Source organism: Apodemus sylvaticus, chromosome 19, assembly GCF_947179515.1.
Source record: "Apodemus sylvaticus chromosome 19, mApoSyl1.1, whole genome shotgun sequence".
In the NCBI taxonomy this organism is placed as follows: Eukaryota; Metazoa; Chordata; class Mammalia; order Rodentia; family Muridae; genus Apodemus; species Apodemus sylvaticus.
The window spans coordinates 27,761,499-27,774,834 of NC_067490.1; the positions used below are offsets into that span (position 1 = coordinate 27,761,499).

The following is a 13,336-nucleotide window of genomic DNA, read 5'->3' on the forward strand; positions in this document are numbered from 1 at the left end:
TAAAAGTCAACTTTATACTAACTATACCACACACACAATTTTTCTTTAAGAGTTAGGATATCAATGGGCATGGTGTGCACACACCTTTAAACCCAGCACTTAAGAGGCAATGGGAGGCATATTTATCTGAACTGGAAGCTACCCTGATCTATACAGCAAGTCCCAGGACAGCCAGAGTTACATGGTGAGACCTTGCCTCAAAAAACAAAAGCAAAAAGAGACAGGGTCTTATCGAGTTATCCAGGCTGGCCCAAATTTCTGAACTAAAACAATCCTCTTGCTTTGGTCTTTCACTGGGACCAGAAGTGTGTGCTGATTTTAGGTTTCCTGTGCTTTTCTTTCTTTCTTTTTTTTTAGATTTATTTATTTACTGCATGCAAGTACACTGTAGCTGTCTTCAGACACCCCAGAAGAGAGGGTCAGATATCATTACGGATGGTTGTGAGCCACCATGTGGTTGCTGGGATTTGAACTCAGGACCTTCAGGAAGAGGAGTCAGTGCTCTTAACCTGCTGAGCCATCTTTCCAGCCCTAGGTTTCCTATGCTTTTAACATGAACCATGGTGGAGCTGATGAGATGGACAGTAAGGATGTGTGTAATGCAAGTCTAATGAGCGGAGCTTGTTCCCTGGAATTCACGTAAGGAAGGCAGATGCACAGGCCCGCAGCTGCAGTCCCAGCATGCCTACCATGACATGGGGGAGGAAAACAGGAGAATCACCCAAAAGCTCCCGTCACTGGCCAGCTAGTCTGGAGGAGCAGGACAGCAGGAACCACCTCCACCAGGTGGACAGAGATGACAGACACCTGAGAGCTGTCCTCTGACGTCCACGACGAGCAAGCTGTGGCACATGAGCCCCACAGGCAAACATATACAGATTAATAAAAAAAAAAAAATCTGAAAATCGTTAAATACTAACCCTGAATGGTTAGGCCAGCACTACCACCTGTATACCTGGTTTTATTTAACGCCTCCTGGTAGAGCTGTGTGAGCCTTTCCCATCTGCAGAGGTTGTTACAAGATTTATTATGACTACATTTTGGTGGACTGAGAGCCCAAACGCTCTCCTGTGTTTTGTTGTTTGGTGAAACAGGTCACATAGTGTCTGTAGCCCACACAGTGCTAGGAGTGTACTGAGCCATATTGGGCTGTCATGCCACTTGGCAGGAACTCCACACTGGTCAAGGTGAACTTCCTCTCTCAGACTTTGTTGAGCAGGGTTTCCTGTGCTAGTCAGGATCCTGCTCCACCTAGGGTGGAGTGCTCAGAGTGAAGGTGAAGTTCACTGTTCTTCCTGGTCTATGAATTCCTGAATTAAGCAGGTGACCAGCCCAGCTGCCTGAGCAGTGGAGCCAAGGACCGCCAGACCCTCAGCCCGGAGTCTGGGGGGAGGGGCTCGCCCAAACTGTTAAATGGTCTGACCACCATTAAAGGCCTCGATCGGTAAACTATTGTTCTGGTCCTCTTTCTTTTTGCCGCTTTCCAATCCATCCCTCAGCTTTTGTTCTAGAAACCCAGTTTGCAGTAGCTACAGAATGCAACATAGGAGTATGTACTACTTGAACCTGGAGCAAACTTCTGTCTCCCAAGCACTCACAATGCTGGGTGAGCACTATGCAGACTGTCCAACTGCTTTGTACAATAGTACAGTACCAACTATTTGTACTGTAATAACTACCATGAACTTGAAAGAATAGAAAATAATACAGCCTAACTCTAATGACCCCAAGAAGTCAAAAGTTTAAAATGCTATCCTGCTTTGTTAGAAACTAACAAAGTTCAGGCAGCTATAGACATTCAAGAAAATAGGAAACTAATTGGTACACTGAGCTTGGGCTCGATAATTTAAACTGATTGGCCTAAAAACTATGGAGTGGTACAAATCAATTGGCTCGCATTTCGCGGGCTCTCCGTGCTAAGAAATGATTGGTTTGTGATTCACGGGCTTTGTTGTAAACTTATAAAAGCTGTCGCAATTCAGCACTCGTGGTCCACAGTCCTCTAGCCCTGCGTGGTGTACAGCTGTAGAACCCAGAATTCTGGAATAAAGAAACCCTCATGTTATTGCATCGAGACCATTTCTCGAGAGTGATTTGGGTGTCGCCTTCCGGGGTGTGGGGTGCTGTTTTTTTGGGGGTCTTACAAACTGACTGGTAGGTGTCTTTGTAGAACTTGTTCCGGTACACTGATGTCATCAGTGCCGAATTTTAATGCGTAAGCACAATTACTGTCTATGTTGACTTGCAGGTCCCATTTCTCCCCCTCTTGCTCTTCTCCTTGGTGCTGAGGACTGCCAAGCAGGCCCTCCATCCCTGGGCAGCACACACCCTCCTTATAAACGTAGGTAAAGCCTTGGGCTGGGATGGAGGGCCGAGATCAGAAGCTGGATGGATATGACAGGCCCCCACACTTGTCTATGACCTGCAACTCCCCAACATGATTTACCAAGACAAAGGTAAGAGTGTAAGAAAGCCAGATCAATGTTCTCTGTCTTCGTGGTGAAAACATGACATCCAAAGCAATAATTAGAAACTACCAACTGTCCACGGCTCACTTCTCTTGCCCGTGCCCTTGTCTCTCTTAGATTTACTTGCTGAAGCCCTTGCCTGTGAGGGTCTGTCTGTCTGTCTGTCTGTATTTGTTTGTTTTGTTATCTGCCTCTTCAGGAGACAGACCCTGAAGCTGAAGGTGGACTGGATCCTATTTGTGAAAGCAGACACTCAGAGCTATTGTCCTGTTTCTGTCCTACATACTGCAGGGAAAAGTCACAAGAGACACATTCGAGTGTCAGAGTTTCCTCAACACTGAATAATTCATTTAAGATCTATAAAGCTGCTGACTGTTAGTCCTAAGACTTTCCACCAATATCTGGGTTCTGGTTAGAGAGCATCCGTTAGTTTCAACAACCAGCTCCAGATTCAACTGCCCACGTCCTTCAAATACCCAAGCCCTGGGCTTTATCGAACCCAATATAAGTCACGTTTATTTTAATACTCCAACTTGAAATGCCATCACATTAAGCTATGGTACAGTCTACATTGTCCTCTCAGTCCCAGTGTTTTCCTTTGCACATTTTATTCTGGGGTCTTTACAGCATAGCAGGTTTGGGTTAGAAACGCCGTTACGCAGATGTACGTACTTCCTAGGTACCCACGGCAAAGGCTGAGACCAAAGGGCAAACGGAGCTGAAACAAAAGACAATTTACTCACCAGACTTTAATACACTGTTTTTCTAAGTGAGTCTTTTCTGTTGGGGGAAACTGGTCCTGCCCTAAGCACTGCAGACACCTGACTCTGACCCCCATCTGACCCAGAGAAGTGAGTCTGCCCTGTAAATGTCTTAAGCCAGTGTGCACAGCCCACAGGGGAGGAGACGAGCGCTGAGAGGCTTGAGTGTTTTACTTGCTGGTCTCAAATCCTCCCAGCCTTTTGAAAACAGCATCTTTAAACATCTTTCTGCATGCACTGCAGATTTCTGGCAGGGCAACTTTGTCCTATTTCAAAAGCTTTGCTGAATTTGAAAAACTACAATTACCATTTTCGTCTTGTCATGTCAGAGGCTTAGAACTATGAGGGCCGTTCTTTATTCCCGGCACACACACTCTGACACGCTTGCAGGCTCCAATTTGGCAGTGAGTCACGAAAGTCACTAAACACACAAAAGAGAAGAACTCGCTAGGTCTGCCCACAGCTTAGGATTAAGTCCCAGTGATTAAAACCTGGGCCTGACTTTCTTAAGGCAAGAAGAACAAATACTTCACTACATAAATATTTTATCTAACTCTACATTTTTTTTTCCTTAGCAGGATTATCCCAGTGGCAGCCAGGAAAATGCAGCTACTTTAAGTTCAATTTAGCAGAAAGAGAACTGGGAATATATTGAAGAATGAGACCTTTAAATATTTTTTTATTTTATACAAAGAAAACTGCAACTATCTAATGATGGATACCAAATTATTTTGAGTTTTAAATAAGATTTACAAAATAAAACCAACGTAGTGGTGAACACCTTTAATCTGCCAGCATTGGGGAGACAAATGTAGGCAGATCTCTGTGAGTTTAAGGCCAGCCTGGTTCTACACAGTGAGCTCCAGGACAGACATGGCTATAGAGAGACCCTGTTTCAAAAAATAAAAGAACACAGCCATGTCTGCCACGGAGTGAAGAGTAAGAGCTAAGAGACCAGGCTCACTGTGAAACCCGACCAGGATCGGAGTGTGCTCAACAAAAGTGCCCTGTCTGGTGGTACGGGCTTGAGAGCCTCCTGCTCGGGGAGCTGAGGCAGGGGATCACAAGGAAGAGCTGAGGCTGAGCTACACCAGAAGACCCAGCCTCGGCAAACCAATGGACAGGCAGCTCTGTCTTCAAGTGACGATGGAAACCGGATAACTGACACGGGGGAGTGATGACACACACCTTTAACCTCGGCGCTCAGGAAGCAAAGCTAGAAGCAGAGGCAGGAGGATCTGTGTGAGGACACGGCCAGCCTGGGCTACATAGGAAGTGCCAGGACAGCCAGGTTAATATAGAAGAAGAGAGGAGGGAAGAGGGAGGAGGAAGAAGAAAAGGAGAAGGAGGAGGAGGAGGAGGAAGAAGAAGAAGGGAGAAGGGTAATTAGCTCCCAAACAAATCAACGTACTAGAGAGCCTTCCATGTAATGCAGAGAAAGCCTTTAGAGCTTTTTCCTTGTCCTACCCATTGAGCCACGTGACCCATTCCTCTAAGGCCACGTTAGAATAATATGGCACCTGGATATAATAATGTGATTTACAAAAGAAGGCCTGTGTGAGCCCACATGGGATGAGCACACACGTGCCTGGTGCTTGTGTGGAGGCTAACCTTGGGGTTAGACCTTGTTTCCCACCTCAGCTGAGGGCCTCAGCTGTTCACTGGTGCGTACTCCAGCTAGCTGGCCCATGACCTTCCTTTCTCAGGCTCCCGCCTCCCCACTGGAACTCGCTGCTGGGACTGCGGGTGTGTGCCTCTGCCTCATGCTTGTGCATAAAGCACTTTCTCACTGAGCCCCTGAGGGATGCAGAGGAAGCCCTGAGCAAAATCATCAGGTCCTGAGTGGATTGTGTGACTGTTGAGTCTAGGAGCCCAGTGCTTCAGTCACGGCAGTGAGGGAACCTTCCCTGGACGGGGCTCTAAGAGATGCTAAGCCTTCTTCCCGTCTGAATGGTGATGATCTGTGCAGAAAATGTCTACTAAAGCCCCTCCCCATAGATGTTCATAGCCGAAGACTGTGCCCCTATAAAGACTTGCTGCTACCAAGACTGGCTAAACCTACTTCCTTGTTCAACTGTCTATCATAGGCCTGCCTTCCTGCTCATCTATATGTAATAACCCATCTTCCTGTATGCAACAGCCTCCCCACTCAACACCAGAACAAACATGCAGAGCTTCCAGGCACTACTGCTTCCCCATCAGAGAGCCCAGCCTGCCCAATCCCAGCTGTTAGTACATATGTCTGTCCTTTCTCTGTTGTCTGTCTTCATTCCCGCATCACTCCTGGGCAGGAGTCCCAGACACAAGCTGTTGCGGGCTCAGGAACTTGTCTCCCTGTCCAATAGTGGAATTCTCTAAAATCTACTTGGGAGAGTTTGTTTTCAAATATTTCTTCATCAGTCTTAAGTAAAAAGCGAGAAAGGGAACTTCTGAGTCCTGACTTCAAGATGACCCAAAACAGAAGAAACAGCGGCTGTGCCAACAGGGTCACGGCCATTTCCTCCCAAAAAAATATCCAAGGACACTGTCAAGCCAATGCCTTCAGGACATCCAAACCAAAAGTCCTCCATTCTTATGTGTGTCCCAGGCTCCGGGTCAAGCGGCATTACTGTAGGCTGCTATTCATAGCAAGGCAGTCAGGGATTGATCTCTAGAGTCTGGATGGACAGAATCCCTACCTCAGCTTAGACCTGCTGGTGCCGCCCGGCCACCTCAGCAGACATTGTAAAGGAGAGGAGAAAACCCATCTGTGAAAAAATAAAGTGGAAGTCATCAAGAGGGAGAGAGGAGGAGAGAGGGAGAGAGGGAGACAGAGAGAGGGGGAAAGAGGAAGAGAGGAGAGGCGGTTCTGTGAAATGATACTTCCATGTCAGATATATGTGTAAATTAAATTTTTATAGTTAAAAAGATTAGTAACAAGTCAGCCTGCCCCAAGAGACTCCCTGAGTTGATTTCTTTTCCATTTTTTGAGATATGAAACTTGCCCAGAACTCTCTATGTAGACCAGGCTAGCCTCAAATCCACAGCCTCTGCCTCCAGAGCCTGGGATGACAGGTGAGAACCACCATGCCTGGCTTGAGATTCCTATTAACGAAAATAAAATTATCTGTATTTACTCTACTGTTGGTCTTGCTTGCTCTTTTGTGTTTTGAGGGGGGTTGGTGGTTTGTGTTTTAGATTTTTGTTTGTTTGTTTTGTTTCTTGGTTTGGGGTTATTTGCTTGCTTGAGGCAAGGTCTCATAAAGCTCACAGTCCCTTTCAACGGGCTTATGTCGTCAGGGAAAACCTTGAACTCCGGATACCTCTGTCTCCATCTCCAAGTCGTGGGCTCACAGATGCATGCCACCATAACACGTTAGTGAGCCTCAAATTTAAGATTTTTCTGCCTTAGCTTCCTGGAACTACATGTGCCTATCATCACAGGTGCCTTTCTCCTCCTCCTCCTCCTCCTCCTCCTCCTCCTCCTCCTCCTCCTCCTCCTCCTCCTCCTCCTCCTTCTCCTCCTCCTCCTCCTCTTCCTCCTCTTCTTCCTTCTCTTCTTCTCTTCTCCTCCTCTTCCCCCTCTCCTCCTCCTCTTTCATCTCTTCCTCTCCCTCTTCCTCCTCCTCTTCCTCTTCCCCCTCTTCCCCTTTCCTCGTCTTCTTCCCCCTCTTCTTTCCTCTCCCCCTCCTCTTCTCCCTCCTCCTCCTCTTCCCCCTCCTCCCCCTCTTCACATTTTAATTTCAGGCAGGTACAGTGGCAAACACCTATAATCCCAACACTAAACTAGGCCTGGAGGATTTACTTAAGCCTCAGAATCTGAGACTAGCTAAGCAACAGGAAATCCCAGCTACTCAAGAGGCTAAGGCAGCACAGTGAGACCATGCTATTCATAAGCAACTAGAAACAGAGATGGAGGAAGAGGGGGGAAGGAATGGAGAGGGGAGAGAAGGGGAGAAGTGTCGGTTCCTCTTCTCTAAGGACTGCTGCAGCACTGTCTACACTACTGCAGCAGGCCCTCCAGAAGAACCAGCTCCTACTCTCCTCCATGTCTGGGTAAAGGGCTGGATAACAGGGATCGATTTAATTATATATATGCATTCAATCAAGTCAGAGTCCATAAAGGCCAACGGCTTGCTCCTGCTGCAGTCACAGTGACAGGCGACAACTGAAGGTGCAGATAAATGCCACTTCAGAATTAAAGGTAGGGAAAAGAAGCCACTAGGTTAGTAACGTGAGAGACCTCTAAAAGCTCGGCTTTAAAGGCAAGAAAATAGATATTTTCTCTGAAAACTGGAAAGGATCACAGCTCTGCCAATGCTTTGATTTCAGTCCAATGAAACCATATAAATCTTCCGACAGACCAGGGAGACAGCTCAGCAGGGAGAGGCACTGGGTGGCCACGTGTGAGCCTGGGTTTGATCCCTGGAGGTACATGGCAGAAGGGAAGAACTGAGCCCTGCAAGCTGCCGTGGGCCTTCACATGTGTGTCACAGTGTGGGTATATGCATTTGTGCTTTTTATAAACAAATTGGCAAACAATAAAATTCCCATGCCATCCAGCTCCCTCAGCTGCAGACAAGTCTGTGATTCTGAAAGGCTCCTGCCTGGGCTGACTTCCCTCCCACTCCTGACCCACAGATCGTAAGCCAGATGTTCTTTCAACTGTGTTGTTTTAAGCCACTGAAGTTGTAGCAATGTGCTACTCTGGATCAAACAACCAGATGTACTGTTTATGAACAATATTTGCCTATCAATTAGTACAACTTTAAAACTGTAAATGTGTGTGCTTTAAGTCCATTTTTAAGCTTGCAGGTGATAGTCCAATGTTGAGTACTACAAATGAACAAATCAGGGCTGGAGAGGTGGCCGGGCAGTTAAAAACACTTGTTCCTGCAGAGAACAAGTTCAAGTTTTGTTTCCCAACACCTACATGGTGGCTCACAACTGTCTCTCATTCCAATCCCAGACAATCCCACACCTTTCTGACCTCTGTTAGGCACATATAAGGTACGCATGCATGCAAGCAAACCACTCACCTGATTCCCAAGTCACCCATCTCTCTCACCCACAACCAGATCTGTGATTCAGGAGAGCCCCAGCCTGGGTTGGCTTCCCTCCCTTGCTGCCTCTTACTTACTTAATGAATTCCTCTTTACAGCGCTGCAGGATCTCACACGTCTGCTGGATCTCTTGTTCACTTAGAAGTACCAACATCCCAATAGTTAGGTGAAGCTTTTTGGGATTCTGAAAAATGGTGCTATCAACCCCACGATCCTGTTGGGGAAGAGAAACAAGAAACTCAGCTCGTATAGAAGCAAATGGCCAGAAAGCCCACAGCAAAGCTGGGAAGGAGGCACACGCCTTTGATCCCAGCAGTCCTGAGGCCTGTAGGCAGGTGAGTCTGTGAGTTCCAAGGCAGCCTAGTCTACACAGGCATCTCTGGGCCAGCTAAAGCTACAGAGTAGACTCTTCTCAAAAACAAACAAAAATGTATAACCAGGGTGAGGAGGCTTCCCACCTCAGCATTGGGAAGGCTGAGGCAGGAGGATCACTGCAAATTCTAGGACAGCCTGGATGTGAAACATGCCTCACAAAACCAGCCAACAAATAAACAAAAACCAAATGCTGGAGAGGTGGCTCAGTGGCTGACTGGCTGCTCTTCCAGAGACCCAATTCCAATCCCCAGCATGCACGACCAGCTGTAACTCCAGTCCCAGGGGATCCCACACCCTCTTCTGCACTCCATGGGCACTGTACCCCTGTGTTACATGACATACATGCAGGCAAAAAGCCCGTACACATAAATAAGTAAATAAATAAAATGTTCAAATGTATGTATGTGTGCATGTGTGTGTATGTATGTATGTGTGTGTATGTATGTGTGTGTATGTATGTATGTATGTGTGTGTGTGTATGTGTGTGTGTGTATACCCAATGATATATATGAACAAATAAACAAAATGTTCAAGTGCATATATCCAGGCATGGTAAGATATGTTTTCAATTCCAGTACTGGGGAGGAGAGGCAGGTGGATCTCAATGAGTTTGAGGCTAGCCTGGTCTACATAGTAAGTTCCAGGCCAGCCAAGTCTACAGAGTGAGACTGTCTCTCACTCTGTAGTGAGAGACACTACACAAACACAAAACAAAACACGTAAGTAAGTGTCATGACTCTAACTGAGAAGAGAAGACAAACCCACTGCATTAGTCAGTGTTCCCATAACAGGCGATGTCTACACACGGGGAGAGCACAGATGAAGCACAGCTGTGCATAAAACTAACTCAAAATGGATCAGTGACTTACACATAAAGGTAAGCCACACATCTTTCAGAAAATAAATAAAATTAATTTCCTATGACCCTGCATTTGGCAATGAGTTCTTAGATAGACAGTATAAGCAAAAACCAACAAAGAGGCATAGGGAAACTGGACTTAATCGACATTCACAAATTTAATACATTAGCGGTAAGACCAACCAAGCACAGTGGTGTGCCTGTGATTCCTGCACTGAGGACGCAAGAAGATCATGAGTTCAAGGTCAGCCTAGGCTACACAGTGAGGCAAAGGGAACCAATGAAACAAGGAAGGGGGTGGAGGGGAGAGGGAAAGAAAGGGAAGGGAAGGAGAGGGGAGGGGAAAGGGGAGCAGAGGGGACAAAGGACAAACAGAGGGAAGGGAGGGAAGAAGGGAGAGGAGAGAGTCAGAGGGGGGAGGAGGGGAAGGACAGGGAGGAGGCAAGGAAAGCAAGGGGAGCAAGGAGAGGAGAAAGGAGGGAGCCAGAGAATGCGGGAAAGGAGAGAGCTTACAGAACAGAGCGTTTGCATTATTTCTTAAAGATAAAATATCCAAAATATGCCGGGGGGGTGGGGGGGGTGGCGCACGCCTGTAATCCCAGCACTCTGGGAGGCAGAGGCAGGTAGATTTCTGAGTTCGAGGCCAGCCTGGTCTACAGAGTGAGTTCCAGGACAGCCAGGACTATACAGAGAAACCCTGTCTCAAGAAAAAAAAAAAAGAAAGAAAGAAAAAGAAAAAGAAAGAAAAGAAAAAAAAATATCCAAAATATATAATAACCCCTGCAACTCTGAAAACACAACCTAATCTTCAAAATAGAGAGAATTTAGATATCTTCCCAAAGAAGAAACACAAACAGCTGTAGTGACAATTATAAGGATCTTCAGCATCATTAATAATTTAGGGAACTACAGAGCAAGCCACAATGAGGTACTGACTCTCAATATAATGGAGAGGGGAAAAAAACTACTGGCAAGGTTTCCAGACACTGCAACCTCAGACAATGCCAGGAAACGGAAGGCGTCCAGCCCAGCCACTGTGAGAGCTTGCTGGCCCTGATGAAGTCAGAGACAGAATTACCAGGCAGCCAACAACTCCTCTCCAGGTACAGGCCCAGGGATCTGAAAGCAGACCCAATCAGAAGCAGGTACACACACGTCCCTCTAAGTGCTGTTCATGTAAACAAGAGATGAGCCTATCCAAACGTATGTCAACAAACGGTAAAGACACTGTGCTAGCCCAAACCTGTATCAACAAACGGTAAAGACACTGTGCTAGCCCAAACCTGTATCAACAAACGGTAAAGACACTGTGCTAGCCCAAACCTGTATCAACAAACGGTAAAGACACTGTGCTAGCCCAAACCTGATCAACAAACGGTAAAGACACTGTGCTAGCCCAAACCTGTATCAACAAACGGTAAATACACTGTGCTAGCCCAAATGTGTATCAATAAACGATAAAGACACTGCGGGCCCAGCTGGGGAAACAACAGTGTAAGCTGGAGAGAGGTGTCAAAAACATGATGTCCAACCACAGAAACAGGGCCAGAGGGAATGGGTTATTGTTTATTATCATTTATATGAGGTGTCCAGAGTTAGGAAAACAGAATACAGATTGGTGGCTGCTAGGGATAGAGATGACAGCAAGCAACTGTGAATGGACAGGAAGGATAAAATGTTACAGATAAAATGTTACAAAGCAGCACACAGACAACTTGTACCAATTTGTGCACTGTCGAGGTATTTATCTCTACTGAGCCACTCATGTAAGGATGGTTAATTTGATGGGCTTAAGACAGGGATTTAGAGGAGGCTTTTGCTATGAAGCACCAACTCTCCCGTCGCCTGGCCCTGGCTAAGTGAGAGGCTAACGCAGGACAAATGCCCGCAGCTCTGCCTTCATGCTGAACTTTCCCTTGAACCCTTGAGGCCAGGTTCCTGCTCAGCTCTGCGTGTAAATCACTTAAGGAACACTCACCTAACGCCACCATCCTCCTCCACCCCGGCTGAAGACACCAAGATAGGAGGAACAAAAGTTTTCCAGAGTCACCAGGACAATTGCAGGTCCCTGGAACGGCAGCTCAGGACAGTGTCATGGACAGACAGATCATCCCAAAACGAACTCTCCAAGCAGGCCAGAGTCCAGAATCTGACAGAACCACACGTGGTCTGACGGAGACTACAGGACTACGCATGCCCATGCCCACACCCAAATGCTTCCTCTGTGATATGTGAACCTGAGGCTCCTGCTGGTACTGCGGAGGTGGGCCGAGGAGGCTTGCTGCCTGTTCCCCATGCAGTTACAGTGAATAAACTCTTTTTGGCCTTTCATCATTAGATTTTCTGGAGTGGCTGGACACAGTGTATTGGGACTCCTAGACGCCAGACTTCTGGCTGAAATCTTCAATATTATGTGAATTTTATGTACTATTTAGGAACGTGGGGGCCACACTTGGTGGTAGAGCCTAAGTGGGTGGCTGTGATTTTAATCATCATACTCTAAAAAAATAAAGAAATGGCATCCCAATAGAACAACAGTTCTCAGGAAGGAGAGAACGCAGTATTTGAAAGCTTCTTTTGTCTGTGCATGTACTGCATCTGAGTTGATGTGCACCCTTGTAGGCAGAGGGTGTCAGGTTCCATGGTACTGGGGATCAGAGGGTGCTGGACCCCTCGAGCTGAAGGCACTGATGACTGTGAGCTGCTGATGTGGTCCTCTTCGTGCTGTGCACTCTTAGCCACTGAGCTAAGATCACTGAGCCATCTCTCCAGCTCTAAGTGCACAATATTTTCAATGCTGGTCTAATGAAATCTTTCTGCACTGGGTGTGGCAGTGCATGTCTGTCATTCCTGAACTAGGGGGTTGAAGACAGAAAGATGAGGAGGAGTTCAAGGCCAGCCCAGGCTAAATGATATCCTGTTTCCCAAAATGAGGACTATCTCTTTTGATAATCTCAAGGCAACTGAGTCCCTCCTGAGCTCCCCTGAGAACAACTTTCCCAAAGGACTCCCCCCCCCCCAAAGCAACCCACTCTAAGAGTTGACTTTTATAAAGAGGGCGTAAGTTGGGTGTGGTGAAGTACTTCGTAACTGCAGCAGGTGGAAAGCTTAGGCAGGAGGACTGAGCTAGACGGTAATCTCTACTTCAGCATGGGCTGTAGAGAGAGACCCTGGCTCAAATAAAACAAAGCATATTTTTCTCTTTCTGCCTTAAGGGTGCTGCAGGACATTCAGGGGACAATGTGTGGCATTGAAGTAAGCTCTGAGAGCGAGCCTGAGGCTCAGTGGCAGGTCCCTTCCCAGCACTGCTTGCGTTTCCGCCCGGTCGCCTCTGGGAACCACATGTGAAATTCAGCGGGATTAGCAGAACTATGCTATGTAACCAATAGGCTCACCTTATTTTCACAACGTTTTCATGGCCTCAGCACACTCCATACACATTAGGTGATCACTTCCTGTGTGACTTCTGACACTGGATTTGCCTATTCTGCACACAGCACATAAAAGAAATCATGCAACAGACAACCTCAGTGGTTTCACTTCTGAGAGCATCTTCCAGGTTGGCCAGGCCTAGTGTACCGTACGTGCGCTTTACACCCTTCACTATGGGTAACTGTGGTAATTCATTAACCTCAAACTGGAAATGGAAAACAAGAAAAGATGCCGAGACTCTCCTCTAAAGAGGAGCGAAGCCGGAGGAATTCTAGTTTAGAATTTTCAGTTCTATAATAGGATCTCCGGCCTAATAAGACACCCCAAAGAAATCCATTTACCACACACAGCTTGCACCCTGCTCGTGGGTTGCCTCGTCTCTGCCTTGGCAACAGTAGT

At 46.9% G+C, this 13,336-nt stretch overlaps 1 protein-coding gene across 4 annotated transcripts in view; it reads right to left on the reverse strand.

Annotated features, from left to right (window-relative positions):
• The window catches only part of Ascc1 (activating signal cointegrator 1 complex subunit 1), a 93,917-nt gene that overhangs the window by 47,802 nt on the left and 32,779 nt on the right, over nucleotides 1–13,336 (reverse strand). For all 4 annotated transcript variants that reach the window (XM_052163615.1, XM_052163616.1, XM_052163618.1 and 1 more), the window contains exon 6: nucleotides 8,349–8,485. In XM_052163615.1, coding sequence (XP_052019575.1) covers nucleotides 8,349–8,485 — 137 coding nt within the window. The remainder of the gene's footprint in view (nucleotides 1–8,348; nucleotides 8,486–13,336) is intronic.